We start from the raw sequence: 27,060 nt of genomic DNA, 5'->3' as shown, positions 1-27,060 counted from the left end.
GCGGGGGGTGGGGTGGGCGCCGACAGTTGTGTTACCGCGCCCGCCCCCCCCCCCGCCACCACCGGGCCCCCTCTTTCTTTCCCCCCCGTTTCCCCCGTCAGCCTGCTCGGGCGCCGCTTCCGCCTCCTCTAGGGTTGCGTCGTGGCTCAGTTGGTGGCGTCGCTGAGGTTGTCGTTGTGGGGGCAGGCTCAGTCGTAGCTGTGCTGGGGGATGTCTCAGCAGCAAGCGCCTGTGCAGCGCTTGGTTTGGGCGAATTCACAGTCGCTGGGGCCGCAGCGGGGGATGCAGTCCTTGTTTTCCCCTGTCCAGAGGTTCCTTGATTTTGACCGCCACCACCTCCACCTCCACCCCCTCCGCCGCGTTTGCTTTGTTGGCTATGATGCGACTTGTTCTCCAACACAACGACTTGACCCTGCGCGACTTTGACTGGGCTGGCTGCCATCGCCTTTTTCAACGCCTCAGGGTCTTGGAAGTCGACATAACCTAATCCCTTTTTCTTGTCGATCTCACAGCGTGTGATTGCCCCGAATTCCTTGAAGACCTGTTGCAGGAGGTCCTCCGTGATGCCCTGAGACGGGTTCGCGTGCTTGAGGAACGCGGATTTCGCGCCTGTGGTGGGCTGCTGAGAAGACGAGGTTTTGGATTGACGTTGATTGGCTGGTGGTCGGCCCGACGACGCTGACGCTGCGCTAGATGGTTCTGATTTTGTCGACGTAGTGTTTGGAGTGCGTGAAGCGCGTGGGCCGGTTGGCGGAGCCGCAGGCGAAGCGGTTGTAGGTGTCACTGGCGTTTTGGACTGCTCTGTCAAAGGTCCTGAAGACTTGGAAGTGGTAGAAGTCGACGGTTTTGCTGCTGAGGATGAAGTCGTTTTGTCGTTTGCGGTAGCTGTATTTGATGATGGAGACTTTGGGGTGCGTTGCGAGGTGTTTTCTTTTGCTAGCAGTCCCAGATCCCGTTGCAGCATTCGAGCAGCAGCCCTTCCGCTGTCCCGCTCTCGATTTCGCTCTCGTTTCGCAGGTGTTGTAGCAGGTGCTGATGCCGCGCTTACGCCTGGAGTTGCTGGAGACTGTGGTCGAGGATCCTTTACTAATGTCTGTTTACTCTCGGATTTTGCGGATGCCGTCTGCTTTCCTTGTGAAGCAGGTGCCGATTTATTGGTCGACTTCACTCCATCCTGGGTTGCTTTGGCGACACGGTCCTTTTCCTTCTCTGTAGAGTTGGGGGTATTCTTGCCCTTGATGATAACAGTCGGGGTGCGCTCACTCTTAGTGGGCTTCGCCTCCTTACTTTCGCGCTTCGCTGCTTTGGCCTGGGCAGCTTCCTTGGCCTTGTTGGCCTTCTTCTCTTTGATATATTGGACCAGCGGAGTGACAGTGATCGTGTCCGCCTTGATGTCAGTAGCTTCGGCTCCATTTGACGCTGGTTTGTTGATGGGTTCAGTCAGACTTTGCAGGAAATCGATAAATTCTTGGTCCTGATCAATGGTGCCTTGTCTGCCATCATGTCGGACGCGAGGAACGGGCATCTTATTGTAGGGTGCAAATTCGAGAGATGGTGGTCCTAGCAGACAAGGGTCTCTGGTGGTGTTTTTGGCATCCTGGAATGATGATTCTCTGACCACTTTAGATAAGACGTCCAGCAGTGTTTGTTCCTTGACTTTGAGATAAGCTCTGGCTGGTCGAGAGGGTTTTGCTGGACTATGTTCGGTCAGTGAGATATCAATCGGTTTCTAGAGGCAAAGCACAATACTCTTTTGAGACCTTCCCGTCTTTGTACGCAGCCCACTCTACTTTGCCGTTGCCGACTTTCCAGTCATCGCCCAGAGTGGCCCAGAATTCAGTCTCGGTCAGTCCAGGGGGCAAGCGGCGAACGATCAGTCTAAGTCTTGGTGCTGGCGTTCTAGGAGATGATTTCGACGCGGACTGAGCAGTTGCATTTTTCCTGGTCGCAGCGTTCACAGGCAGGACACCTGCTGCTGCGCGAGTCTTAGAGTGACCAGACATTTGTTGTAGGATTTTGAGTCGAAAGTGAGAAAACAATGAGAGAAGGTTGTCTGTTTGTATGAGACCGCGAATGAGTCACCGTAGGCCCGATATTCATCGAGAGACAATAGCAGCATATCATTCATGTGACCGCCAGTGAATGAACAACATGGTCAACAGTGAATACAGAATGATAGGAGGGGCGTTCGCTTTCCCATAAATATCGGCCCTCCCACCCTTCTCGGAACGGATTTACCTTTTGCCGATTTTAGATGCTCACGTGCCGCGATGTCTACCGCGGCGACCCCGTCGCCAACAACTCCCTCCCACTCCACCACCACAGGCCGCAATTTGGACGCCGCCATAGAGACGGCGGACGTTCCAGAAGCATTCCCCGTCTTCGAAGAAGACTCTCTTGAGGGTTCGCCCTCTTCACCGCCTTGTCCCTCCCCCTCCCCCTCCATCCGCCGCCGTTCTCGCCAAGTCAACGAGAACGACCGCCGCGCCTTCTTTGGCTTGCCCAAGCCGAAGGTATTTAACTACGTCGACCTCGTCAAGGCCCTGCGAACTCCCCCTGCCCCCGGCTATCTGCCAAAAGCCCCAACCAGCCAGTTGGGCACTGATTCTACGTACAAACGGGCAGATCCAAGCCAGCTCACCTCTCTCACACCGGCGCCATGGGCGCAATTAAAGTCCCAGTCCCAGGGCCAGCACGCCTCAAGCGATCAGCAGGACCCGACGAGTGGCTCGAAGCAGCAAAAAACTGCAAGTACCTCTCAGAATACCACATGAAGCAGCTCTGCGAGATTGTCAAAGAGTTCATGATGGAAGGTTTGTCATCCAGTGCCAGAGCCTTCTGAGCTGCAATTGACCGTCTTACCAGAATCAAATATCCAACCCGTTTCTACGCCTGTCACGATCTGCGGCGATATCCATGGTCAATTCTATGACTTACTCGAACTTTTCCGAGTCGCAGGGGGCATGCCTAATGAATCGGCGCCCGAAACACCCGTTACGCCCGCAAATATCATCACTTCCGCAGACATTGAACCGCCTTCTACCATCACAGACCCGAAACTCAAGAAGAAACTGAAACTGGGAGGATCCGAACACCCTGATACGCCAAGCGAGAAGAGCAGTGAGATTAGCGACGCTGAAGAGATACCCTCATCACAACAATCCGAGATTGAGGACGAGAGATCAGAATCAGGTAACATCATCTCACGCAAACAAAACGCCAATTTCATCTTTCTTGGAGACTACGTTGATCGTGGATACTTCTCCCTTGAAACACTCACACTTCTACTTTGCCTCAAAGCGAAATACCCCGATAAAATCACCCTGGTCAGAGGAAATCACGAATCTCGCCAGATCACCCAAGTGTACGGCTTCTATGAGGAGTGTGTACAGAAATATGGAAACACTTCAGTATGGAAAGCCTGTTGCCAAGTCTTCGATTTCATGACGCTGGGAGCCATAGTAGATGGCAAAGTTCTGTGTGTACACGGTGGCCTCTCCCCAGAAATCAGAACCCTCGATCAAGTCCGAGTTGTCGCACGAGCACAGGAAATTCCGCACGAAGGCGCGTTCTGTGACCTTGTATGGTCAGACCCCGAAGATGTTGAAACATGGGCAGTATCACCTCGAGGAGCCGGATGGCTGTTTGGCGATCGAGTTAGCCAGGAATTCTGCCACGTCAACGGACTCAACCTCATTGCAAGAGCACATCAACTCGTCAACGAAGGCTACAAATATCACTTCAAGAGTCAGGACGTGGTGACAGTATGGAGCGCCCCAAATTACTGCTACAGATGTGGAAACCTGGCATCGGTATGCGACATTGGCGAAGACATGAAGCCAACCTTTAAGCTTTTTAGCGCTGTCAAGGATGAGCTACGACACGTTCCACCATCAAGAGGTGGACGAAATGAATATTTCCTTTGAGGTTGAAACCCTTGAGGTTGATGACGATGGGACAGTTGACCAGGTAGCGCCAGGAAGGATGGGATGAGCTTGGAACGGGTGAATGGTGATTGCTTGGGCTCTGGTGCCAGATTTCATGAATTCTAGCATAGCGAGGGCGTGAAGGAGGGCTCATGCGTGCATGTAACAAATATCCAGAGAGCTGGTTATAGAGCTGGCTTGGAAATGATGATCCTGTATCTCAGTGCTTCTTGTTCTCACACCAACCGGACTCTTGCCGATTGACTCGGACGAAGCGCCGCAGCCTTGTCCGTGGGCTGCTCTAGTCGTTAAGGTTGTCTACTCCAAAATTGGAGATGCGCATGTCGCAAACTCCGATCTCGCAAGTCAGTAGTACATAATCTCGCGCACCCAGCCCATCTAACATATACAGAAAACCATGCAACGGACATGCGAAGGTCAGCTATCTGCCTCTTCCGGCAATCCCTGAAATGTGGCCGGATCAATCTCATTCAGATCCAGAATGGGACTTTCTACAAAGAACATCCATCGGTCGATCGCCATGACTCATCCTCAAACCCACCCCTGTTCCCAGACCTGACATTCGAGCTGCCTGCGACGGTCCAAGACAAAGCTCGCCCTGTTGAGAGGAAGAACGAGCATTGGGCCGTCATCAGTGCATCGGACGGCGCAACGTTTCTCGAGATACTACGGGGTTCACACATCTGTTTGCCGCCTAGTGCGAGGTCGTACCCTTACCTGGCCTCTGCCTACATTGATGACCAGAAGGACCACCGTCTTCGTGTCCCTACACGCGCCATTCAGTATGTGGGCTTCAACAGCGCAAAAGGACAACTGGCCGGGGGATCAGGAGGGGTAAGAGGCGCATACCTCAGTGCTCGCTATGAGAGTCGACGGGAGGAAACAGATTGGACCGTCCTGCAATATCTCAAGGGCGACACAGAGCTCAATCCTGGACAAAAAGCCCCAGATGGTGGCGTTGACAGCCATCTCCTTGACAAAGTCATCTCGGATCTCCGTCTGGGGAAGTTGACAAACATGCCAGTGAGCAACCTCAGCAATGGACAAACAAGACGCGCGAGGATTGCTAAGGCATTACTGGGGAGACCACTCCTTCTCCTGCTCGATGAACCGTTCATGGGCCTTGATCCTCCTACATTGGTGACCCTGTCGCCCATGTTGAAGAGGCTGGCATATCAGTCGACACCGCTTTTGATGCTCGGGCTACGCCCTCAGGACCCAATCCCAGATTGGATAACCCACCTGGTTGTGCTTGGCCATAACCATACAGTGGCATTGATGGGCGAAAAGTCCAAAGTGTTGTGGGATATACGGAGGTGGGTAAATCTGGTCTCTGCAACGGATATTTCAGCTGGGGACCAAAAGGTTGTCGATCAAATCACGAAGGACTATGGCCTTCCGTTGACTGGCGTCACGGGCGATGTGTTGAGTGAGACAGGTATATCAAGACATCCAGAAATGCTTGAAGATCCCAGCCCTCCTCTGGAATCCCAAGAAGAAACTGGGCGTTCTCTCGAACGTGGTGTTGAGACAGAGAAACATGACCGACAAAGTCTCAGCAAGCTGCTCCAACGTGCGGTGGCCGCAGCTCCCACTCCGTCCTCTACACCTACTTTGGAATCCACTGGATCGTCTTACCAGCCAGGAGAGTCCTCGACGTCTTTAGCGGGCGACAGGGACAGACAACTGGGTGACCCACTGATCGAACTCAGCTCCATCGTCGTCCAGTACGGCTCTAAAACCGTTCTCGGCCATCCTCCCCCACAGCCAGGTCACAGCACTCCGGGTTTGAACATGACAATCTACGCCGGCACACGTCTCGCGCTCCTCGGCCCCAACGGCTCCGGGAAAACCACGCTCCTCTCACTCCTGACTTCAGACCACCCGCAGTCCTACTCCCTGCCGATAAAGTTCTTCGGGCGCACAAGATTACCTGATCCGGAGCGGGGGGTTCCCGGGCTGAGTCTGTGGGAGATCCAGAGTCGTATAGGACATTCATCCCCGGAAATCCATCAGTTCTTCCCCAAGCACCTCACCGTGAGGAGAGTGCTGGAGAGTGCATGGGCAGAGACGTACGCAGGAAAGCCGGATCTCACCGCGCAGCGAAACGCCTTGGTGGAACGTTTCCTCAGCTGGTGGGAGCCTGAACTCCGACAAGACGCGGTTGATGGTGACGCTTCCGGGCTTGGTAGGGGTTCAGATCTGAGCTGGGCGACCGACAAACAACTCCACGCTTTCGGCAAGCTGCCATTCTCTGCCCAACGGCTTCTCCTCCTTCTTCGTGCACTCATCAAGCAGCCGGATATAGTCATCTTGGACGAAGCCTTCTCAGGCCTATCTGCGGACACGAGGGACAAGGCCATGTCGTGGCTCGAGTTCGGCGAGGACAAGACGCCACCGACACCGAAAACTGCAACCTCCCTTCGACAACTGGAGACTGGTGGTGGCGTTGCAGATTCTCCAGCCCAGGCGTCGCAGAATGTCCGGTTCCCAGGTCTCACGCCCGCCCAGGCCCTCGTCGTGGTCAGCCACGTCAAGGAAGAGATCCCCGACTGTGTCGACGAGTGGCTCCGGCTCCCAGGCGAGGAGGAGGTCGTGGAGAGCGGCCGGGGCGTCGAAGGCGGTCGCACGCCCGAGCGAGCCTGGGTCAAGTCCCAGGAGGGGTGGATGAAGGTCTGGGGGTTGTAAGGAGGTATCTACTTAGCAGTACCTGGTATTCTAGGATCTAGTATCCAGTAGGGATACCTTGTCCCCTACGTACAGCTGTAAAGAGTACTCGTGATCTATACCGAGTATGAGATATATACACATATACATTCTCATATACATGTACATACATAGACAAAGAACAGACCAAAAAGACCTCTCGACCCTTTTTGTGTCTCGTGAGAGTGACGTTGGACCTCATGAACCTCGCATTTCTGTACTCGGGGATGCGGCCTTGTTTCCTCGCCATCGTTTCCCACAAAGTCTACAAAGGCATGCTTTCGTCCTCTTATGGAAATAGTGGGCATAAACACCTAGGTACCTAGCTAGTAATCCAGAAGGTGTCACGACAAATCCAAAAGATCATGCATGATGTGTCAAAAAGGGGGTTCCATTTCTGTTTCTGATTCCAGAGGCACAGGCAGCTTGACCCGAGTTCCATCGCCCGTCACCAGTCGCCAAACGGCCGACACACCTTGTATTATATATATAAGTAGCTAGAGGATTTTCAAGAACTGTGGATACACAATTTCCAATGGGGGTCGATCAACATACCTCAAGAGTCGTCACGGGTCGTTGATACATGGCCAAACAAGAACAACTTTTTCTTGAAATCCATCATCCTAGGTCGCTTGCGAACACAAAACAAAAGGTATCGCTGGGAAAAAGAAAGTCAGTCAAGGAGATAAAAAATATCCTCCTGAGCTATACCCAAAGCCCATCCATCCATCCATCCATCCGTCCGTCCGTCCATGATCTGGCGAATTATTCTTGACATACGGAAAATCTGGCGCTTTTATTCATCCGTGTCCATCACCGGTCAATCTCGTATGCTACTCGATCGATCGGGAATCATGTGAAAGGGAATACTGTATGCCGAGCTGTTGCTTGCCTGGCTTCGTTGGCTGGCCTGCCGGCGCAAGATGCGTTCTTTCATTCCAGTGACACTGCCGGGGAGCTGTTGCTGAGGCGTGTGCTGCTGGGTCGGCGTCGGGGTCTGTTGCCTGTCCGTATCTTCAGTCATGGGCGGTCGAATAATCGATTGACGCGGAGAGGAGACAGGTATTGGAAAGTTCGATAAAGAAACCTCGCCTGGACTTGGTGGCTGATATTGTAGATTGTGGTGGATAGGATGTCCATTGAGGCGAAGGGGTGGTGGCAAGTGTAGAGGATGCTTTGGACTCTCTAGGTCATTGATGATGGACGGACCAGGTCCATTCAGATCGGCCTCCGCTCTCTGCTTCTCCTTTGCTTTCCCCCGACCCACGTCGGTTTGGACGGTGTTACGGGTTGATTTCTTTCTCCGAGCTTTTCCACCTTCCCTTTCGTGCGACACCGTCGTCCATTGATGATGAGAAGTCGGGCTTCTACCGTCCTCAAGCCGTCTGTCAGCCTCGCCCATCGCATCTGTCGGGGTGGGTGAGTGTCTGACCTGTGAAAAGATAGATGACGGCGCGGCTGGTTTCCCGTCGCTGAAGGAATAGGCATGTTTCGAAGACCCATGTCTGGTTGAGGGCGAATCTGGCACAGGAGTTGGCTGGGTGAGGAAATTCTCGTTCAAACTATGCTGGAGCCGAATGAGAGCTGCACGAGCTTCAGCTTGCTTTTGGGCATATTCTCTCTCGTCAAATGTTGACTGGTAGCCTAGAGCAGAGCGAAGTCGCTCCTTGGTAGGGTCACTATCAATATACAGGTTACTGCTCCCCGACCACGTCTCAGTCATAAGCTCTGTTGGCGGCATGGCGTGGCCGTTGCTCTTGACTTCTACTTCTTCGGGGACACTTGTCAGCATTGATCTGCCAGGAGTGTTTGCAAATTCCCTAGTGCTCACACTGGGAGGACGAACCGGATCACCCATTCCAGTCGAGTTTAGACTTTCTGGGGTTTTGTGAATGTATGCACGAGGTGATGGTAACGGGTCGAGATCGTGGTCAGGTTCGAATGATGCAGTCGCCGACGGCTCTTGTACCATATGTTCGACGGCCTTCCCGATCTCGCCTGCATCAAGATTTCTGTTCTCGTCCCCTTTGTTCGACCTCGAGGTCTGTTTCTCAGCCTCTTTAACGTAGTGTCTTGAATGGTAATCGGGGTTCCGCTTGTTTTGCGGAGCTGGCTGCTTTGAGTGCAGAGCAACTCTGTTCTCGTTCTGTTTATTTTGCACTTCAATCGGCTCAGGGCTCACTTGAGTTTGACCTGTCTGGTCAGAAGTGATTGGCGGTTCTAAAACAACACTTGCGCGAGGCGATGCAGATACAATAGTGGTGATGGGCGAAAAGCTAATCGCAAAATGAGAACGAGGAGGATATTCTGACCTGGGCAATTCTGAACGCGGCTCTGACTGCGGTGGTCGAGATTGTGGACTATCAATCACCACCGCCTGTTCTATTTCAATAGGCGAATGGTTTGTTGTTTCAGTCAGAGTGGTGTCCGTTCTCTCGTCTTCGGTGGACGGACCAGATATAGTGGCTCCCTGTACTTTCCGTGTCGTATCGACTTTCGCATGTTCTAGAACAGGAGAAGAGCTGTAATTTGATGGTGGAGTATCCTCGGAGAAAACCTCTGAATCATTTACGGTCAAATCCATGATTTTTCGATTGGGGAGATTGATCGTTCGCTTCACAGAAGACGCGTTGCTTAAGTTTGAGGGCGAGCGTACTGAATGACTGTAGCTTGGGGATTCCGTTGAGCGGTCTGGGAATGTCACAACCCCCTGCTGGTGCGGTTGGAATGGTTCATTGGACTTCACTTGTGTCACTTCCGAGGCTGAAAGCTGGTAGTTGCTGAGAGCACCACTTGGGAAGATAGGCGAGGGAAATTCCCCGGAACCCCTGCTTTGATGGCTGGTCGGAACCGTGTGTGGGCTGTGGGCCAGCATAGGGTCGCGAGAACTGCTTGCTAGTGTTGTCGTTGGGCTTGTCATTGTTTGCGTCTGACGGGGATCCTCGATACTATGTCTCGAGGCTGGTAATTCGTGCAGCAGTCCTTGAGAGTCCCAAGATCGGTCACTTTGATGTCGAGAGTGTGATCCAATCGAACTATGGACATGGTGGTTGTGCCTCGAGAAAGGTCGCTCCCCAGACTTTTGAGGCGAATGCGAATAGCTGTTCAGTGGGTTGTTTATTCCTTTCAACGGAATAGTCGATTGACTGCCATTAAACCTATTTTGAGGGGCAGAAGGAGAGCTGTGGATACTACCGCTCCCAGGGAGACTCGGATAGGCATTCCTGGCGGCGACTTCTTCTTGAAATTTCGACGAAGATACGTACTGATGGGTGCCTTCGAGAGCAACTCGAGCCAAATCTAGATTCCGTTCGGCCACATCTTCATTGTAGCCAGGCTTCGACTTTGGGCTACTCGGGTTGGAGAGGGAGAAGATGTCGACGTAGCGAGGGGTTTTAGGTCGTACCTGGTCTTTGGGATATCTATCTGCATGTTGTGGGTATTCCTGGTCTGATTTGACAACTGCGTCAGCTGCCAGGTTGACGGCATTCATGAGGCTGCCGCTTCCATCCGTGCCTGGGCGTGACCAAGAAGTCGAGGGCCTTGCGACGGCTCCAGCCAACGCTGGCTGGACCCGGTTGCTTCCATTCGGCTTGTATTGTGCGTCGGTCGAGGCATTCCGGGCGTGGTTTGCGCGGGAGGTTGTAGTGAGTGACCGGAGGGCATGGTCAGTGCTCTGGCTCTTCCTCAAGCTGCCAACTCCCGTGTCTTGTCTCCCGTCATTCCCTTTGCTCTTTCGCCGGGTCCATAGCTTTTTCAAACCGCTTTCCATATTGGTATCATAGAATCATTCCGGCAGCCGCAGCAGCAGATTTGTCTCCCACTCATGTATGTCTCACGGATAGATGCCGTGCGTTCTCCACCACGCATATCAGATACGAACGTAATGAGGACGACCACCGAGCCTGGAACCAAATAATGGAAGCAGACTTTCGGTAAGATGCAGGATTGGGAGGTAGAAATCGACGTGTGCGTAGGCCAATGTCCGAATTGTCGGGCAGAGGCAAAGATAGCAGCTGGTGTCCGCAGGCACTTAGGGACCAGATTCTCGCGAGCAGGTTGATCTCATCTTTTCATGACTCCTCACATTGCCGGGTGCAAATCAAGTCAAGAGCAGTGGGTGGGTCGAACTGGACAGGATGATGCTCCCGAAGTGCTTTTGATCGCACCCTGACCGAGGCTGCAAGAGAACACGAATGTGCACCGGGGTACAAAGTTTATAATGCCATCGAAGGCAGAATGGCCCTTAAATCGCAACGGATGTCATCGAAGGGTTCCGATGACCAGACAAGTTCCAGGATAGCAATGGGGGGGTTGGCAGCATGCACAAACCGGGACGATGGAGCTGCCAGGCGAATAGCATTTCTTTGCTCCTATTAGGTGCCTATCCCCACCCGCAGTCGACGCCGTTGAAGCTCTGATCTGGCGGATGGCTTTTACCCATCCATGCTCTAAAGGTCGCTAGGTGGAACCGGGCGCCTGTTTTTGGCCTCTCGCCTTGGGTGATCAGCCGCCACGCAATGTCCCGTTTCTTCGCTGGGCTGCGAGGGGAGCTGCAGTGGCTGGAATTTCCCTTGACTAGAAACGAAGCGAACCACCAGATCGACGCCTACGAACGCTGCCATTCTTTTCACTTTCTTGAGGCCCCCAATTGTGTCCAAACGTTTGCCTTTTCCGTCATCATCCCTCTCGAATCGGCCTGTCCAGGCGTATCAGTACCACCTCGGGCGCTACCAGATCAAAGTTGACAGGTGGGACACTGTCCGATACCGTAGGCTCTGGCCAAGAGGAGGGGGAAATAGCTGATAGGGTCGTTTTCCTGGGGAATCGAGGGAAGTCGGCGAAACCTTCTTATCGAGAAAGTGTCCGGAGGAGCGGTTCCAGTTAACGCACTTTTACCCACTCAAGAGCGCTGCCAGCCAACAAGAGGTACATTAGACGTCGGGGGACACCTTTGAAGTGTCCGAGCGCAGCCGGGCCCCTGTCGTGCCTGCGAAAGCTGGTCCCTGGGGCATGGGATTTCGCCCAACCACTCAGTTACCTGACCGCCTCGTTGGATTTTGTGGATAACGCCAGTCACAGACCAGCCCAGCAACATTCCTACGAGCACCTGGTACCTACCGTCATACCTCGTACTTACAGAGAGCCTTGCTGGTCAGAGAGTAGGTAAGTTGGGGGCTCATCTTTTGCGACACCACTAACTGTCCATAGGTTGCCATGGACGGAGCATCCAATCTACCAACGGAGCCCATCGGCAGGGGTTCTTGCGAAAATAATAGTGCGTGAGAAATTGAGTGATTGTCTTTCAGGTCTCAGATACCCATGCACGCTATTTAAAAAACACGGGGAAGTCATTGCTCGATCAAGCTTGTTCTCGAGCACCCAAGGCAAAACTGCACCAGGCACACCCTGTGGCCGTCTTGCTTTGGATCAAGTATCGGGTACGAGTGACAGCCAAGCAGCAAGACGACGGCGCCTCGGCACGTCTCGATGAATTTATTCCTGTTAGTCTCAGGACATGGAGTTCCCAACTGGCCTCTCGACGATCGTCGCGCTTCCTTCTCCTTCAAGTACTGGACTACTCAGTCGCGAGCACCAAATGCCTTGTCATAATCCGTCAAGGTGAATCGATATCGCATCTTGTTTGCCGCAACGCGAGACACCGCCTCTGCACATCCTTTCTCCGAAATGGGCAGGGTCTCAACCATAGGGAAGAGCTGCTTCTCGGCGGCTAATTTCAACATAGCCAGGGCCTCAGGTCTGTTACCGATATGGCTTGCGCCGATGGAGCTACCGTTGCTCATAAACATCTGGGCTTTCAGTGGCGGAAGGGCTTCGTCCGGCAGACCGACTTGATGGAATGTGGCATTGACCTTGCACAGCGACAAATACTCTTGCAAATCAAAAGTGTGGGTCATGTCGGCGGTATTGATCACAAAGTCAAAGGTAAAGGCGTATTTGTCTGCCCACCCCTTTTCGGTATTTGTCACAAACTCCTTTGCGCCCAGCTTGAGCGCATCTTCCTTTTTATTTGGGGAATGCGAGATGACTGTGACCTCTGCGCCCAGAGCATTCGCCCACATGACTGCGAAATGGCCCAAGCCGCCCAAGCCCACAACTGCCACCTTCTTACCCGGACCGACACCCGCCCGTACGAGTGGACTCCACGTGGTCAATCCCGCACACAGCATGGGAGCGGCGAGATGTGAGGGTATAGCATCGGGAATGGGGAAGACGAAGTATTCGTGGGCGCGAATGTGCGAGGAGTAACCTCCCTGGGATATGGTCTCGTCGGGGTCGACCTCTTTCGGGTAAGGAGCACCATATGTGTCGACCAGGTGTGGGCAATAGTTCTCGTTGTCACTCTTGCACTGAGGGCATTTGAGGCAAGCCCAGATCTGAGCACCGACACCCACACGGTCGCCAACCTTGACCGTCTTTACGGCGTCTCCGACTTTGACTGCGTGCCCGACGACCTCATGGCCCACACAAATGGGCAGCGGAGCTTCACCCCATCCACCATTGATGGTGTGTACGTCCGAACCGCAGACACCACAGCACTCGATCTTGATATCAATGTCGTGGTCGCCAAACTTCTTGGGTTTGAACTGCGGTGCGGGTTAAAGAGGTTCCTGTCGGGGGTTCAAGGGGAAAATCTACCTCTTGTTTCTTGAATTCAGTCCATTTCTTCTGGTCCTCGATCATGAACCCTTCAAAGGTATCGGGGTAGCCCATGGTCGTGGCGTGGCTTGGTACGTTCTGGGGTTGGTAGGTTAATTCGAGGGAAGGCGTTCACAAGTATCCAAAAAGGGTGGGCTGAAAGAAGAGAAAAGATTCTTTTTTCTCTCGCCTCCGGGTTTTATTTTAATTTTATTGAGTGGAAAAGAGAATAAAAAAATGGATTGAATTTATCCAGAGACGCAAAACACGCACCGCGCGCGGGGCAGAGTTCCAGTTGTCATTGGGAGTTTGACCGATGACATGACATGGGGTTGGGGGGAATCGGTAAATAGGCTATGAATGATGCAAATCAATCATTCCACACACGAATCGTGACGTTATCGACAACAGACGGGGACAATCCAGCCCTCGACACCTACTAGGTACTTACCTACTTTGTATCTACCCACCCCACAGCCGGAGTACACTGCCGCCATCGTCATCGCCGCCACCGTCGCCGTAGCCTTGGCCATCTGAGGATTCCAGAAAAGGATAGAGAGTTTCTACAAGTCCAAAAGCCACACGGGAGATGCGGAAGTGCTCCGGCGAATCATGCCCTCATTGGGCTGGTCCTGCTGCGTCCAACTTCGTCCAACCGGCCATCTTACCGAAGTTGACCGATTGATACCCCTCCTCTACATACACGTCAAGCATGTGCGAGGTACTACTCGGTACAGTAGGGCAGGCACACATAATACTGAGAGGCTCTCCTTCCTTGAGCGGACAGTGGCCTTTGATGGCGCCTTGCTGCTGTCCGCTGGACGAGCATTTTCGGCATGTTGATACCCCGAACGTCTTGTCTCGGCCTCGTACTATATTGAGAGAGAGGAAATCGTGCCCCCTCACTATCCCCCACGCCCCCAACGACCCCCAACAAGAGACAGGAAAACACCGATACCACCCACTTAACAACTACGAGGTACAAGTCAAGAATACTCGGTCAAAATCCTGGGATTATCACGAAATGTTCCCATGTCTAAGAAACAGTCGAACGATATAGTCATCGCAAGTATGTTTACAGTGTTGTACAGCTTCTAATCCTTTATATCCCACAGATCCGACAGCACTCACTACTCATCATCGTCCTCGTCGCCGTCCACATAATTCACAGCCTTCTTCTTAGCCCTCCTACCGCTCAGAGTCCGGGTTGGTGCTCGCCGATTGACTTTGACAACCGCACTGACCTCCTCCGCATCAGTAAGATCCGGCATCTCGAGGTCTGAATCCTCTTTCTGCTCTTCCTCGTCGAGAGTTGAGTCTTGGTCGCTCGTACTCGGCGTCAACACCGTCTTATTTGTGCCCTTCTTATTCTTCATGCCAGTCCCCGAGCGAGGTGCCCGAACCGGCTTCTGCTTCTTCGTCTTCGCCACATCATACACACTCTGTGTTTTGGCAGAATTGGGCGTTGCCCCAGGAGTCGAATCCAAGCCGGCCAGCTCAGAAACAGTCGACTTGGCCGTGGTCGCTGGCGTCTCTCCCTCTCCTTCTGCGGATGCTTCCCTCGCTGCCTGCCACGCAGCCTTTTCGGCCCGTCTCAGTGCCGCCCTCTCGGCTGTTGTCTTTGCTTTTGCGGGGTCTCGAGGCTTGACTTCTCGTTTCTTCGGTCGCAACCATTCCTCCATGCCTTGTGGCCAGTAGACGCGTCCTTCGGGACCACCCATACTGATCTCGGAATCTGGCACCAAAGGTGGCGGCTGTGCTTCCTCATCTGCATCGTCATCGTCGTCGTCATTGGCGATCGGTACTCCCTCGTCTCCTTTGGACTGGCGCTTCTTTCTGGGAGTTTTCTTCTTCTTCGGAGGCTTCCAGGGCCTATTTTCGTCGTTCCGCACGTAGGGGGTGATATCATTGAAAGTATCAAACCCAGGCAACTTGAATACGCGCATCAATTCAAAGACAGCCTGTTCTTTGTCCTTGGCCTCGATCATCAAATCCATGTCCGGCGCACAGGGTGGTAGTGTTGCAGGGCGCGGATTATGCTTCCGTCGCTGTCGTGCAGTAATAGCCGATGGCACAGGTTCTGAATAGTGCATTTTCTGCATGATGCCCTTTCTTGTCCACGTAGCTTTGATCCTGTCATAAAGGCTCATGATGTCAAGGGTACCTTCGCGAACTTTGTCTGCATCAAATACAATGTTGTGATGGTGGAAATCCAGAACAAGCGGAATATTGAGCTCCTCGCACACAGGCAGCAAATCATGCACACTGTAGCTAACATCATCATTCTCGAGAACTAGACGGTTCTTGATCCCTTCTGGTAACTTGACATAGTTCTCCTTGAATCGAGCAATAGTGGCAGCCTTGTCGCCAAAGACACCGCCCATGTGCAGGATCATGACAGCGTCACGATTCAGCTGCGGCGGCAGCCTCAGAAGGTCCAGCATCTCGCAGTGGTAGTCTAGATCGCGTAGGGACGCTCGTATAACCTCCTTCCGCGGTGAGCCCAGTTGTGTGAATTGCCCCGGATGGGTCGTCAGCCGGTGACCGAGTTCAGCAGCCACGCGACCCGCTTCTGCAAGCACCTCTGAGGCGAATGGGCTAAGCTTGTACCCGTATATATCATGGCTGGCAAAGGGAAACATTTCAGACGACAACCGAAGGAACTTGATACCGTACCGATCGTTCCAACGCAACATCTTGACAATGTCCCGCGCATTGGCAAGACCCAACGCTTCCACATATTCTTGCCCCCGAGCTATGTCCGCTGGTTGATCCTTGTCAGGCCGATTTTTGGTGGCATGTTCTGGCAGCTTGGGGTCTTTCAGTGGATGGCGGTGCTCGAGAATCGAAGCGATACGACACGTGCGTGACGAGAATACTGGTGGATTTGCATTACGGAGATAGGTATTCAGACAGGCATAACCCAGCCGGCCCTTCCAGGGCAATGGGAGGTATGAGCTGTTGATCGGGGGTGGCCGGGACAAGGCTTCCTTCAGCTCTTCGGGGTTAGCTTCCTCATCCCCTTCAGCTTCGGGATCATCTCTGTCCAGCCCAACCCCTCTCTTGACGGGAGTTGTAGGAGGGGCGACTGGTTCAGCATGTGTTACAACAGGTTCGTCCACAGCTTCGACCTTGATCTTTCCCTTCCTACTTTTCGCAGTGTCAACTTCAGGCTGTTCTGCGTCTGGCGAAGCACGTAGAGCATTCGGGCCATCCTCAATCATATCATTCGTGTCCGGGTTAGTGTCGATCGTGGCAGGGGTAGTAGCAGAGGCTCTCCGGGAACTAGTCCGTCGATTTGATGCAGAAGCGGGTGTGGTAGAAGTCACCAAGGTGGTATTGGCTACCCTTTTTCGTTTAGGCATCGCATACAGTGGTGAGGGCGAAGATCCTAGATGTAAATCATAGAGGGAGTGAGATCTAACTGTTGGGACAATATAGTCTCTGCGAATCCGCGCTTGACGTTGAATACCTCTCCGACGTAAACACAGACGATTGAAAAGATTGAACATGCGATGAATGTCTGGAGGCTCTAGGCTTGACGCTGGGAAGGAAAAAACCTACAATACATAATAATGCCCCTTGCATGCTGTAGTGGTGAACCGAGTACGAGGGAGTGACCAGCCAATTCTCTGATCACGACGTCATGACTTTTTCGTGTCGTGCCTCAAATGCGCAGATGCGCAGCTGCGCTTCTCACACGCGACTTTTCGAGATCGATTCACGCCTGCGATGCTTTTCGATCGGGGAAAGGCAGAACTCCGCCCTTTCACCCTCACCCGCCAATAATCAATCGTGAGTGCCTCATCTGCTAAGTGTCACAGAGCTAGGCTTCCTCCCTGCACCCATCGATCCATCGAGCCATCTGAGGGGTCTCGCCCACTGCAGGGATCAATAAACGGACAAGCTTAGGTGGAACAGCTGGTGACCATCCTCGCTACTCAGGGAACTTCTCCATCCCAGTGGCAAATGGCTGCTCTGATTTGTCCTACAAGAAAACAGTCTCAATGCTCCTCCGCCACCAGACCACGAACCTGTATCCGCCCAAGGCCAAAACCGAGACCTCCTCCTCTTCCTCTAGAAATGGGCAGAACATCTTCAACTGTGGCGCAGAGTCAGTTGCGGTTAATGACTTCCTTCCGTTATTTGGCTTTATCGACCGGTGCCGACTCTTTCGCCTGTGAAGGTCGTCAAAGAGGTGCTTGACTGATCGGCTAATCGCTTATCGTTCTTGTTCGCCTTTGGAAGATACGACTCCGCATTTCTTACAGCTGGGATCCCGGCTCACCTCACCAAGCTCATCTACACAATGCCAGGGTTTGCCAGTTTTCGGAGAAAGCTTTCACGAACCAAGTCTGTGCCTGGGCCTGTCGAAATCACGGAAGAGAGTCGAGATCAATTGCAGCCATGGCCAAGTAAAGCGTTGTCCTTGACACCTTCCGACGAGCAGCTCGTCGCCAAACTGGCATTTACTCCCGAAACCACCATCATCGAACGAGCACCTCGCCGACAGACTCCATCGGTGGGGACTAGGTGGTCCGAGCGGACAGTGTTTAACAATGTCGAGTCCGGCTTCCTCTCACTACCAACGGAGCTTTTGATGTTTCTCCAGCCATACTTGAGCCCAAGTAGTGAGGTCTCCCTCCGTCATACTTGCTCGAGGTTCTTCCATCTTTATAGCACGCCATCCTTTGTCTTGACGGGGAAAGAGCTTTTCGATTTCCTCTGCATGACTGAACGGGATCAGGATCCCACTGAACTAGATAAGCTGGTGTGCAGCAGGTGTCAGATGCTTCATCTCCGGTCCACTTTCCCTACGGCGGAGATCAAACAGGAATCAACCTTGCGAGACTGTAGACAGGTCTGGCTATGCCCACATCGTCACCTTGGTTACCAGAGGACGATCCGCAACATCAAGGCCGGAGTGGAATCACCATTTCGAGTTGAAACACTGGAGCCCTGTTCGAGGTGTAGAAACTCTATTCGCAACAGGTCTGTTGCCGACCGCCCCGAGAAAGGTACCTCTGCCATGGATCTGGAGAATCCGAAGGCCGAGTCTCTGTTGATCTCCAAGATTGCCCTCATTCAAGCGCCATCACCACTGTATAACGCAAGAACAAGTGGTGGTAGTGGCATGTACAAGGAAGTGTTCCAGGTCAAGGATGTTTCCAGCGCTCTGTCAGGGATTGATTTCCGCCTTTGCGCCCATATGAAGCTCGGAGATCCTTACATCCTCAGCAAGTTCTGCAGAGCATGCATCAATACCCAACGACTCCCACCAGGGGTGAAAGGCCCACCTTGTATCAATGAGTCGAAGCGAGAGTTTGGAGCCGGCCGGACTCGCGCGAAGTGCAAAGGCACCTGCTTTACTCGAGGCTGTAGAACACAATTCATGTTTCAGGCTCGCGAAAGTCTGTCACCTGACGCTTCTGGGAGGCGACAAGTCTGGCTCATTATTGTCGTTTATCGCTGGCTAGGTCCGCTCTTGAGTGCAGGACGGGATGGCACCTGGACTGACCACACCATCGACCATCAAGAACGGAAGGAGATGCGCGTGAAATGGGCCGAGTGGGAAAAGGTAAATCGATCTGGAAGACAATGCATGCCGAATTGGAGCATCTGCCTTCTACATCCGGAAGATTCAAATTTGCGCTGAGATGAGATGTTTGAGAATACACAACAATGATTGTCCGACGCGTCAGGTCGAGACAGCAACCGCGTGGAACCCGTTGCGATGGAGCACTCTGTATGTTGTTCCTGTATTTATCCTGGGTGGCTGACAACAACAATGGGGATCACCTCTTCAGAAGTTGCGATCGAATCCGACATGGACGACTTCGCACAGCCGGCCTCGTTCATTCTGGAGCCGCCGCATCGACGACCTCGAGATCATGGACAGTCATCTTCAACAGATGAACGCTACTGAGAAGATGCGAGTTGAACTGAAAGATGACAATAATGAGCTGGATGCAGCGATCGGCAGTGCAATAAACGCGCGACGAATCACACAGGCTTGTTGTGCCGGACAGGCGATTATTGAAAAACAAACTCAGATCGACATCCCTTCAAGGAAATGGCACAGATTGGCGCTTAAACCCACAGAAAATCCTAAAATAGAAGTTCGCATGCCCCGGATTTCTTGAGTTTTGGACGAGGCTCGAACCGATCATCGATTGGCTTTTTGTGGCTGCGATTGGCGACCACGTCCCCTTGCCAACAATTGCGGGGGGTATTCGAGATCCTCCTCGACAATATCTACTAGCTTGGAGCCTGGAGCTCGGAGTCCATGGCAAAGCCCCCTTTGCCCTTTCATGGGCTGGAAGAATGTCATGCTGGGGCAGTGGATCGACAACATTCCTTGTGGTGACTTGCCCGGTGGCGCTTGAGCCTCGTCAATCCCACTTTAGCCCTGCCACGATCCCCAGCAGTATCCAGAGCAGCATGTCATCGAGCGGTGTCCAGCAGACGAGTCGTCGTACGCCATCTCCAAAAATCGAAGCTGGAACAGCGTTCCGTCAAGTGGCGACATGCAAATATATGTGGACGGGCTGGAAATATACATATACAAAGCGTTGTGTTGCTCACAAACACAAATCCATCCATCCCTGAATCAAGCCTGATCGCTTCCTTCACATCTATCACATCCATCACACTCCAACTCCTTTGACTGACAGCAACACCGCTATACGTGTGCTCAACCTGTCTTACATTCCTACCGCTTCGAGACGGGCTTCTCTGCCCTAAATCTTCCAGCCTCCTTCCCTCCCTTGTCAATCTTCTGCTTTGCCAGTTCTCCCACTGAGCACATACCATGTCCCCCTTGCTACACACTTCCCTTGCCCTCTCCCTATTATGGCTGCCTCTCTGCACTCAAGCCCATATGCAGATGAGCTGGCCATACCCCCTACGAAGTCCCCTTGATCCTGACATCAGCCCTGATGAAAAAGACTATAACATGATATCCCCGTTGTTCGCGGACGGCTCTAACTTTCCTTGCAAGAACTACCAGAATACTCCCGATAGCTATGTCACCAAAGCAACTTACCTGGCCGGCGGTACCTACGACATGTGGTTGAACGGGACAGTCCCACACGATGGAGGCTCTTGTCAACTATCTCTGTCTTATGACAACGGAGCTACATTCAAAGTCATCAAATCCATGATCGGCGGATGCCCCTTGACACACAACTACGCCTTCACGATTCCGAGCTTTGCGCCCTCTTCCGATTCGGTGCTCTTCTCCTGGTCTTGGTTTAATCTCATCGGAGATCGCGAGATGTACCAAAATTGTGCCCGAGTTGAGATCGTTGGTGGCTCGAGCACACGGCATCGACGAGGCTCGCCGTATCGACGCCAGGTTGCTTCAATGGATCGGCTACCCAATATGTTCGTGTGCAACGTGAACAACGGCTGTCAAACCATCGAGCGACAAGAAGTGGTTTTTCCAGATCCCGGGAGCGATGTTGTCTACGGCCAGGATGCCATTGTTCCGGATCCAGGTCCGGGGTTTACCATCAATGGCGTCGCTGCTTCAACTACTTCTGTTTCCCTGACCACCTCCGTCTCGACGCAACTCGACCTTGTGACGACGACTGGGACATCCAGCAGTTTGGAAGTTCCCACATTGACAACAACGTTCACGACTCAGACTACTCGGCCGTCCTCGACTGCAACGACAACCACTGTTGAAACTACCACCGTGGACACCATTACCACATCCATGCTCGTCTCCCCAGCGGCTTTCTTCACGACCGATTCGACCACACTGAGCACACTCTCAACCACCACGACGCCTTTTACTTCGGGAACAGGAAGCGTCGTGGATAATTTGGCTGAATCTACCACATCTTTCAGCACATTGACGACAACCTCAACCACCACGACGCCTTTTACTTCGGGAACAGGAAGCGTCGTGGATAATTTGGCTGAATCTACCACATCTTTCAGTACATTGACGACAACCTCAACCTCCCTTGCCCCTTTCCCCCTGACTAACGGTTCAACTATTACGTCCGCCATTGCCTTGGGCACTGGTGCTGTTTTTGCTAACTCTACAGATCCTGACGATTCTAATCTGGCCGAGTCCACGACTACTTCGATGACGACTACGACCCCGACGACACTTACGACACTTACGACCATGACATCGACGACGACGACGACGACCACAACGACGACTACCACGACGCTAGACGATCTTGCGACATCTTTGACGACTACAGTGACGACTCCTACGACTTCAACGACGACTACCACAACGCTATACGATCTTGCGACATCTTTGACGACTACAGTGACGACTCCTACGACTTCAACGACTACCGGAACGACAAGCACTATTTCTACGATGACAACAACAGCAAGCATCACACTGCCAACCACTTTTACGACATTGGTACAGGTTGCCTCTACGACCACGAGCACGACCACGACCGCTACCACTTCTCCCACCACTCTCCCACTGCCTTGTGTCCCCGGAACATTCACATGTAATAGCGCTTCTAGTTTCTCCCAATGCATCTCCACCGGTGGTGGGACGACGTATACCTATATGGGTGCCGTCGCCGCCGGCATGACGTGTGTTGATGGCCAAATTATCCGCCAGAATGACGGGGCCTGCACGCCTAGTGGTGCGTTGTACTGCAACGGCGAAACATCGTTTTACATCTGCGACCAAGGTGGGCTCGTGAACATGGGCCCCGTCGCGCCAGGAACGATCTGTCAGGACGGCGTGATCGTTGCTGCATGATCGATTGTTCGAGATTCTGGAAGCTTGAATTTCATAGTTCTTGGGATGCCAGTTTCTCGAGCGGACATGGGGACTGGGCGAAAAGGGAAGAGGGCATTTATTACCTCTGGCTTAACCGGGGTATATCTTGTCCTTGTCCCTGTTCTCCCCGTTTCCCCAGGCGTTTTCGGCTTCGGGTCTTTTTGTTCGGGGGTTTCTTTGGGAACAGGGAATGGGAATAAGATCAAGAACCAACATAGCGTGGCGCTGGGATGGATATGGAACTGGCACTGAGATTGAGACCGAGATCGACGTTGGGTAATGATTGTGGGACGGACAGACAGGATCGGACGACCTCACAGCTGAGCTGGATATTTACCAACCACCACGACGGACCGGATCAACGGAACTGAGATACTGGTTCCTTTGATTTTTTGTATTTGGGGAGGATTCCTTACTTGGAAAGGCTGCGATAGGCAGACAGACAGCTAGGCAGGACCAGGCGCATGAGGCATGAATGAATACACACGACGGAGTACCTCACGCACGTATCAGAGAGATAATGGGAATGATATAAGATGATATTTGAGCATCCATGTACTCGCTTGATATCCAGTACGGTATACCTCATATCATATGGTAAATCGAAGAATGTAATGCAATACAATGCAAGGCGTATTATATTACATCGTGTTTTGATATCTCCTTTTGTACATACTACGCTGTATATATTACGGTGTACTTACATACTCTACACTATATACTACATACTATATGGAACGGATGGATGTCTGTATATACATAGAGGGGTACCCAGGTATATATGTTTTTAAGTCCCTACTAGGGCTAGATATATATACTCCCTCAGTCCTTCGCTATATATATACTCTGTCCATCTATTCTGTGTAGAACTTTACTGCGTTGCCTCTTCTCTGTTGTCTCGCTGGCTGGCGAACGGGCATTTATTTCTTGTGGCCTTCTCACCCACCCACCCAACCCACACTCACACACTTATACAGCACCCTAGTCTCGCGACCATCTTCGTTCTCTTCACCAAGCACACACCGAATATAAAGAAAGAGAAATCACGACGAACGCGCTCGCTCGTAAAACCATGCGCCATCAATATTGAGCACTGAACACTGAAAACTGGACACGGAACGGTGAGCGTACAGCATAATGTACCTCGTACTCCAAAGCAGGCAGAGAGGAAGAGGGCTATACACAATGGGTATCAACTCAAGGCATACAAGGTAACAACAACGAACAACGCATAACCAACAAAGATCCAACTCGGTAACGGGGCAAAGAGCGCTGCTGATAACACCCGGTCTTCTGCGATCCAAGTCGACGCCGACTCCCGCGACGGTGCTTTTTTGTGCGACATATTACTGGATTATTGAGTACTGTAGTCTTCGTCGGACCGTGAAGTCCACCATCCCGAAAACGCCATTTGCTAAACTGCATGTCGTCGTAAAATCAGCTTTGATTGGACACCGTGCCGATTTTCTCATATCGGTGGAGGACCGCCTGAGCCGCTTTCGGCCGATGTATCGCCTTCTACCGTCTTCTTCCACGCTTCCGGGAGGCAGACACAGACCAGTGGGAAGGCCTTGATTTCGCCCGGCGGAGTAGGGGATTCTTCTCGAGTTGCCGAACCGTTTGACACACCACTGTCTCGCTGCACCTTATGCTTGCCATCATAGTCCTCTGCCCGCTCGTTGATCCGCACTCCCGTCGCCCAGCCGTCATCCCAGATGCCGACCACTTTCAGCATGTCACCACGTTCCAATTCAAACTCGTCTCCCGCTCGAGGCTGATATGCCCATAACACCGAGACCTTATCTCCAGGATGAATATCGTCGTTAGAGTAGTAATCCTTGAAGAACGGTAACTGCTCCGATTGTCCACTGGCGACTCCTTCTGGAGATGAGAAGTCACCAGGGGAAGACCCATTTTGTGAGTCGCTCCCCGGTGAGCCGTTAGCTTTCATCCCACCCATCCCCTTTTCGCGCGAATCTGGACTGTCACCGTATGGGTCGGTGTGGGATGTGTAATTGCGTGGTCCGATTGTGGGCCCGACACCTGGCTGGTCATCTTGCAGCGCCGACATACGAGCAACACGTCCGCCAGGTAAGACCTCATATCCTTGCTGTGTCATGGGTTGGTTGTAGGATGCAGACACGACACCCTTCCTCTGAGGCGAAGGTTGGTTGAGAACGCTGCCTGCTTTGCTATGATTATGCCTGCGACGGAAGCAAATGAAGCACAGGATGATCACGGCAAGTAGGATCAGAAATCCCAGGACAGATCCAACAACGATGCCGGCAATCGCCCCACCACTCAAGCCACCACCTCCATGACTGGCGACTGCTGTTGGGCTCGAAGTAGGTGAGGATGTAGGGCTAGTAGAAGAGAAGAGGTTTGAAATGGTGGAGAAGACAGGGAGCGTAACGTCCTGGCATCTGCCTGTCGCGTTGGAAGTCAGGCAGCACGAGTCTGTCCCATTGAGGGTACTTGAGCGACAGAAACTGCACAGACCCATCAAATTGCTGCCAAACCCACAATTCTCAGGTTCGTTCGACTCGCCTGTGATACAGCTGCCACTAATAGAATTGGCGGGTAATGCACAGTTGGTGAAATCGGCTCGGAGTTCGTCCGCGTAGTCATTATTGCGACCAGGGCATAGATCGCTTGAGACAATTTGCTCCTCGCTCAACGCCAATTCGGCGCAAGAGTCGGCGCACAGAGGTTCGGAATCAGCCACAGATAGACCGCAGGGTGTCCGAGAATTCTGCACAATGCCATTGCAGAGAAAGCTGGTCGTATAACGGGCGTAATAGCTGGTGGTGTTGCCCAAATTCACATTGTCACAGCCAAAGATATTGACATATTTTGTCTGTACATATTGTTCATCCACATATTGAGATAACTGAGTATCGAAGCTCTCGGTCGACGTGACAAAGGCAAGAAAGGGACTGAAATAACGTTAGGAGTTTGGTCATCCTTGCAGCGAAGAAGATCAGCGTCACTTACTATAGGGCAACTAAAGTAGCATCTGTTGATATTGAGGAAGAGTTGAAAGCAGGACACGTCTTCGAACCAGCCAGTGATATGCAGCTCTGCGCAAATACACTGGGAGCATAAAGCGCCAATGCGCCCAGGGAACGAAGTTTCTTCATGCTCCTAGGAAAGATCGACCGTAAACCGTTGGTGAGAGGATTGGTCAACTAAGTCTTCCTAATGCGAATATCCAAAATGTGACCACCTCTTTCAGGTTCCAGCTCATGCTGAACTCGTCATTCTTCCCACAACGATCTGGCCGTCGTCGCGATTGGGCTTCCTCGACCAGGTGGCTTCCAGACACAGGCTCGATGAGGATGGTGGAAGCTGGAAGCGAGGTCGTAGAGCTTCGACAGGCCGTTGAGAGGATCGAATCACGAGTGGAGCGTGTTGAAAAGAGTTGTTCAAAAGGCTGAAACTGAGAGAAGTTGGAATAGTTCAAACGTGTCGATTGACGCAGAAGAGAAGGACAGCGAAACGAGCGACTGTTGGTTAGAAGACTGTCGAAAAAGCTCCGGATAAAGAGAGACCCTGAGAGCGGATTGGAGGCAAAACAAAAAAGCAAGGTGAGAAAATGCAGATGGAGGGAGGGTGGAAGAGGTGAGAGATCGGAGGGCTGGCTACACATGCAGCCGTGATTGGGGGTTCAAGGGCTACCGGGGGCCAGTAGTGGCTCCTACAAGAGTCCCTGCTGCAGCGAAAACTCAGAAACCTGGGCGCTTGCAGCCAGTGCAACTACGACCTGCACCGACTTGCTAACGGACTTTGCTTGACACGCAGCAACGGGTGGTTAGTGCTGCGTGGCCGGGGCGATCGCTGACACCAAAGAGCCCTCGTTGATCGGCACATAGCGGACGACACCCGGGGCAGCTAGCCGGGCCAGGTAAGGCCCGAGGCCCTAAGCCTAGACGAGGCCAGCCTCTTCGCGCCAGCTCACACCTTAAGCTTCTGCTTAGGCCTGCATGGGCCTGGCACTCAATGGTGGCTCCCGGCTAATGGAAGCGCTTGCCCTGTTCCTCTCAGTTGCAATTTCGCGGGACTCGCTTCATCTCAACATCTGCTCCTGCGACTCTCATGGCTCGTGCTTCTCCCTGGTTGTGCTTCTCCCTCTGAAACAAGAACAATCTTCGCGTCTTCTCTGAGTCTTGGAGAGGCACAACTGTGTTGGATAGAAAGTGTAACTTTTACGCACCGAAAAGTAGGTTCCGCAGGCTGCGAATGGCTTCGGCATGCCACATGCAGGCACATTAACCCTCCTCCAACACTCCTCGCCTGCGCCTCCAGCCAATCCAGTGGAGAGCATAACATCCGACCTGTACCTCCAACCGAGATTCCGAAACCTTGCAAGACTTGCGGCAGAATGGACAGTTTGTTTGAGGACGGTCTGAAGTCAAGATTCGATGGATGTTTGTGATGCAGTGGATTCCGTGGTGGAGGGGAAATTGCATGGCGCTGCGGCCACTCACGCCACGCCTGAAGTTATCCAGTCCACACCACGTTGAAGTATTAGCTGCGTGGTGGCTCATGGTGGCTCCATTCAGCTCGAACTGACCAGTGATGTTTTGTTGTATGGTTGTCCTTCCACACTACGACCGACGAGTACCTCCGTCCCCGCGAACTTTCTTCCACCACGCTGCACAGACTTTTTGTTTTCCTTCAGGCCGAGCGCATGGCTTCAACGTGCCAACCTGCCTGCCATCCCACACGAACCTTCTCTGAAAAGCTACTTATGGTTGAACTTTTCGTCGGGCAGACCTTTGAGATTTTCATTGGACACGCACATCCAACCCTAATGCAACTCCATGCTGCATGCTGATGTCAAGGTGCAGGTGCTCAGAGTCTGAGATGCAGGTACTCCATACTTTGCAGCAAACCCAGAGACTACTGTGGTCCTCTTCAATCCTGGGGTTGCACATCACCCCCGAAAAGAGAGTAACTACGCCTCAAGCAGTCAGA

General features: G+C 52.7%; 9 protein-coding genes across 9 annotated transcripts; 4 read left to right on the top strand and 5 right to left on the bottom strand.

Moving 5' to 3' along the window:
* Window positions 1-97: 97 nt before the first annotated feature.
* Window positions 98-2,003, bottom strand: AYO20_06015 (hypothetical protein; the record flags this gene model as incomplete). Its single annotated transcript, XM_022644306.1, has 2 exons — window positions 98-1,697; window positions 1,750-2,003. 2 exons carry the CDS (start codon window positions 2,001-2,003, stop codon window positions 98-100), a joined length of 1,854 nt encoding a protein of 617 aa, XP_022499832.1.
* Window positions 2,004-2,270: 267 nt separating this feature from the next.
* AYO20_06014 (serine/threonine-protein phosphatase) lies at window positions 2,271-3,926 on the top strand (the record flags this gene model as incomplete). Its single annotated transcript, XM_022644305.1, has 3 exons — window positions 2,271-2,593; window positions 2,626-2,813; window positions 2,866-3,926. 3 exons carry the CDS (start codon window positions 2,271-2,273, stop codon window positions 3,924-3,926), a joined length of 1,572 nt encoding a protein of 523 aa, XP_022499831.1.
* A 429-nt stretch (window positions 3,927-4,355) lies between these two features.
* On the top strand, window positions 4,356-6,635 carry AYO20_06013 (hypothetical protein; the record flags this gene model as incomplete). The annotated part of the gene is made up of 1 exon (XM_022644304.1): window positions 4,356-6,635. One exon carries the CDS (start codon window positions 4,356-4,358, stop codon window positions 6,633-6,635), a length of 2,280 nt encoding a protein of 759 aa, XP_022499830.1.
* An 838-nt stretch (window positions 6,636-7,473) lies between these two features.
* AYO20_06012 (hypothetical protein) lies at window positions 7,474-10,425 on the bottom strand (the record flags this gene model as incomplete). Its single annotated transcript, XM_022644303.1, has 1 exon — window positions 7,474-10,425. One exon carries the CDS (start codon window positions 10,423-10,425, stop codon window positions 7,474-7,476), a length of 2,952 nt encoding a protein of 983 aa, XP_022499829.1.
* A 1,810-nt stretch (window positions 10,426-12,235) lies between these two features.
* On the bottom strand, window positions 12,236-13,388 carry AYO20_06011 (hypothetical protein; the record flags this gene model as incomplete). Its single annotated transcript, XM_022644302.1, has 2 exons — window positions 12,236-13,261; window positions 13,314-13,388. 2 exons carry the CDS (start codon window positions 13,386-13,388, stop codon window positions 12,236-12,238), a joined length of 1,101 nt encoding a protein of 366 aa, XP_022499828.1.
* A 1,055-nt stretch (window positions 13,389-14,443) lies between these two features.
* AYO20_06010 (hypothetical protein) lies at window positions 14,444-16,678 on the bottom strand (the record flags this gene model as incomplete). The annotated part of the gene is made up of 1 exon (XM_022644301.1): window positions 14,444-16,678. The coding sequence occupies one exon, from the start codon at window positions 16,676-16,678 to the stop codon at window positions 14,444-14,446; it is 2,235 nt and encodes a 744-aa protein (XP_022499827.1).
* A 944-nt stretch (window positions 16,679-17,622) lies between these two features.
* Window positions 17,623-19,456, top strand: AYO20_06009 (hypothetical protein; the record flags this gene model as incomplete). The annotated part of the gene is made up of 3 exons (XM_022644300.1): window positions 17,623-18,891; window positions 19,016-19,059; window positions 19,159-19,456. 3 exons carry the CDS (start codon window positions 17,623-17,625, stop codon window positions 19,454-19,456), a joined length of 1,611 nt encoding a protein of 536 aa, XP_022499826.1.
* A 737-nt stretch (window positions 19,457-20,193) lies between these two features.
* Window positions 20,194-21,806, top strand: AYO20_06008 (hypothetical protein; the record flags this gene model as incomplete). The annotated part of the gene is made up of 2 exons (XM_022644299.1): window positions 20,194-21,346; window positions 21,397-21,806. 2 exons carry the CDS (start codon window positions 20,194-20,196, stop codon window positions 21,804-21,806), a joined length of 1,563 nt encoding a protein of 520 aa, XP_022499825.1.
* A 1,745-nt stretch (window positions 21,807-23,551) lies between these two features.
* On the bottom strand, window positions 23,552-25,223 carry AYO20_06007 (hypothetical protein; the record flags this gene model as incomplete). The annotated part of the gene is made up of 2 exons (XM_022644298.1): window positions 23,552-25,019; window positions 25,078-25,223. 2 exons carry the CDS (start codon window positions 25,221-25,223, stop codon window positions 23,552-23,554), a joined length of 1,614 nt encoding a protein of 537 aa, XP_022499824.1.
* Between the last annotated feature and the right edge of the window lie 1,837 nt (window positions 25,224-27,060).

This window comes from Fonsecaea nubica (assembly GCF_001646965.1).
Source record: "Fonsecaea nubica strain CBS 269.64 chromosome Unknown Scaff36, whole genome shotgun sequence".
In the NCBI taxonomy this organism is placed as follows: Eukaryota; Fungi; Ascomycota; class Eurotiomycetes; order Chaetothyriales; family Herpotrichiellaceae; genus Fonsecaea; species Fonsecaea nubica.
The sequence above is the reverse complement of the archived record's forward strand: the minus strand, read 5'-3'. Positions and strand labels throughout refer to the sequence as shown.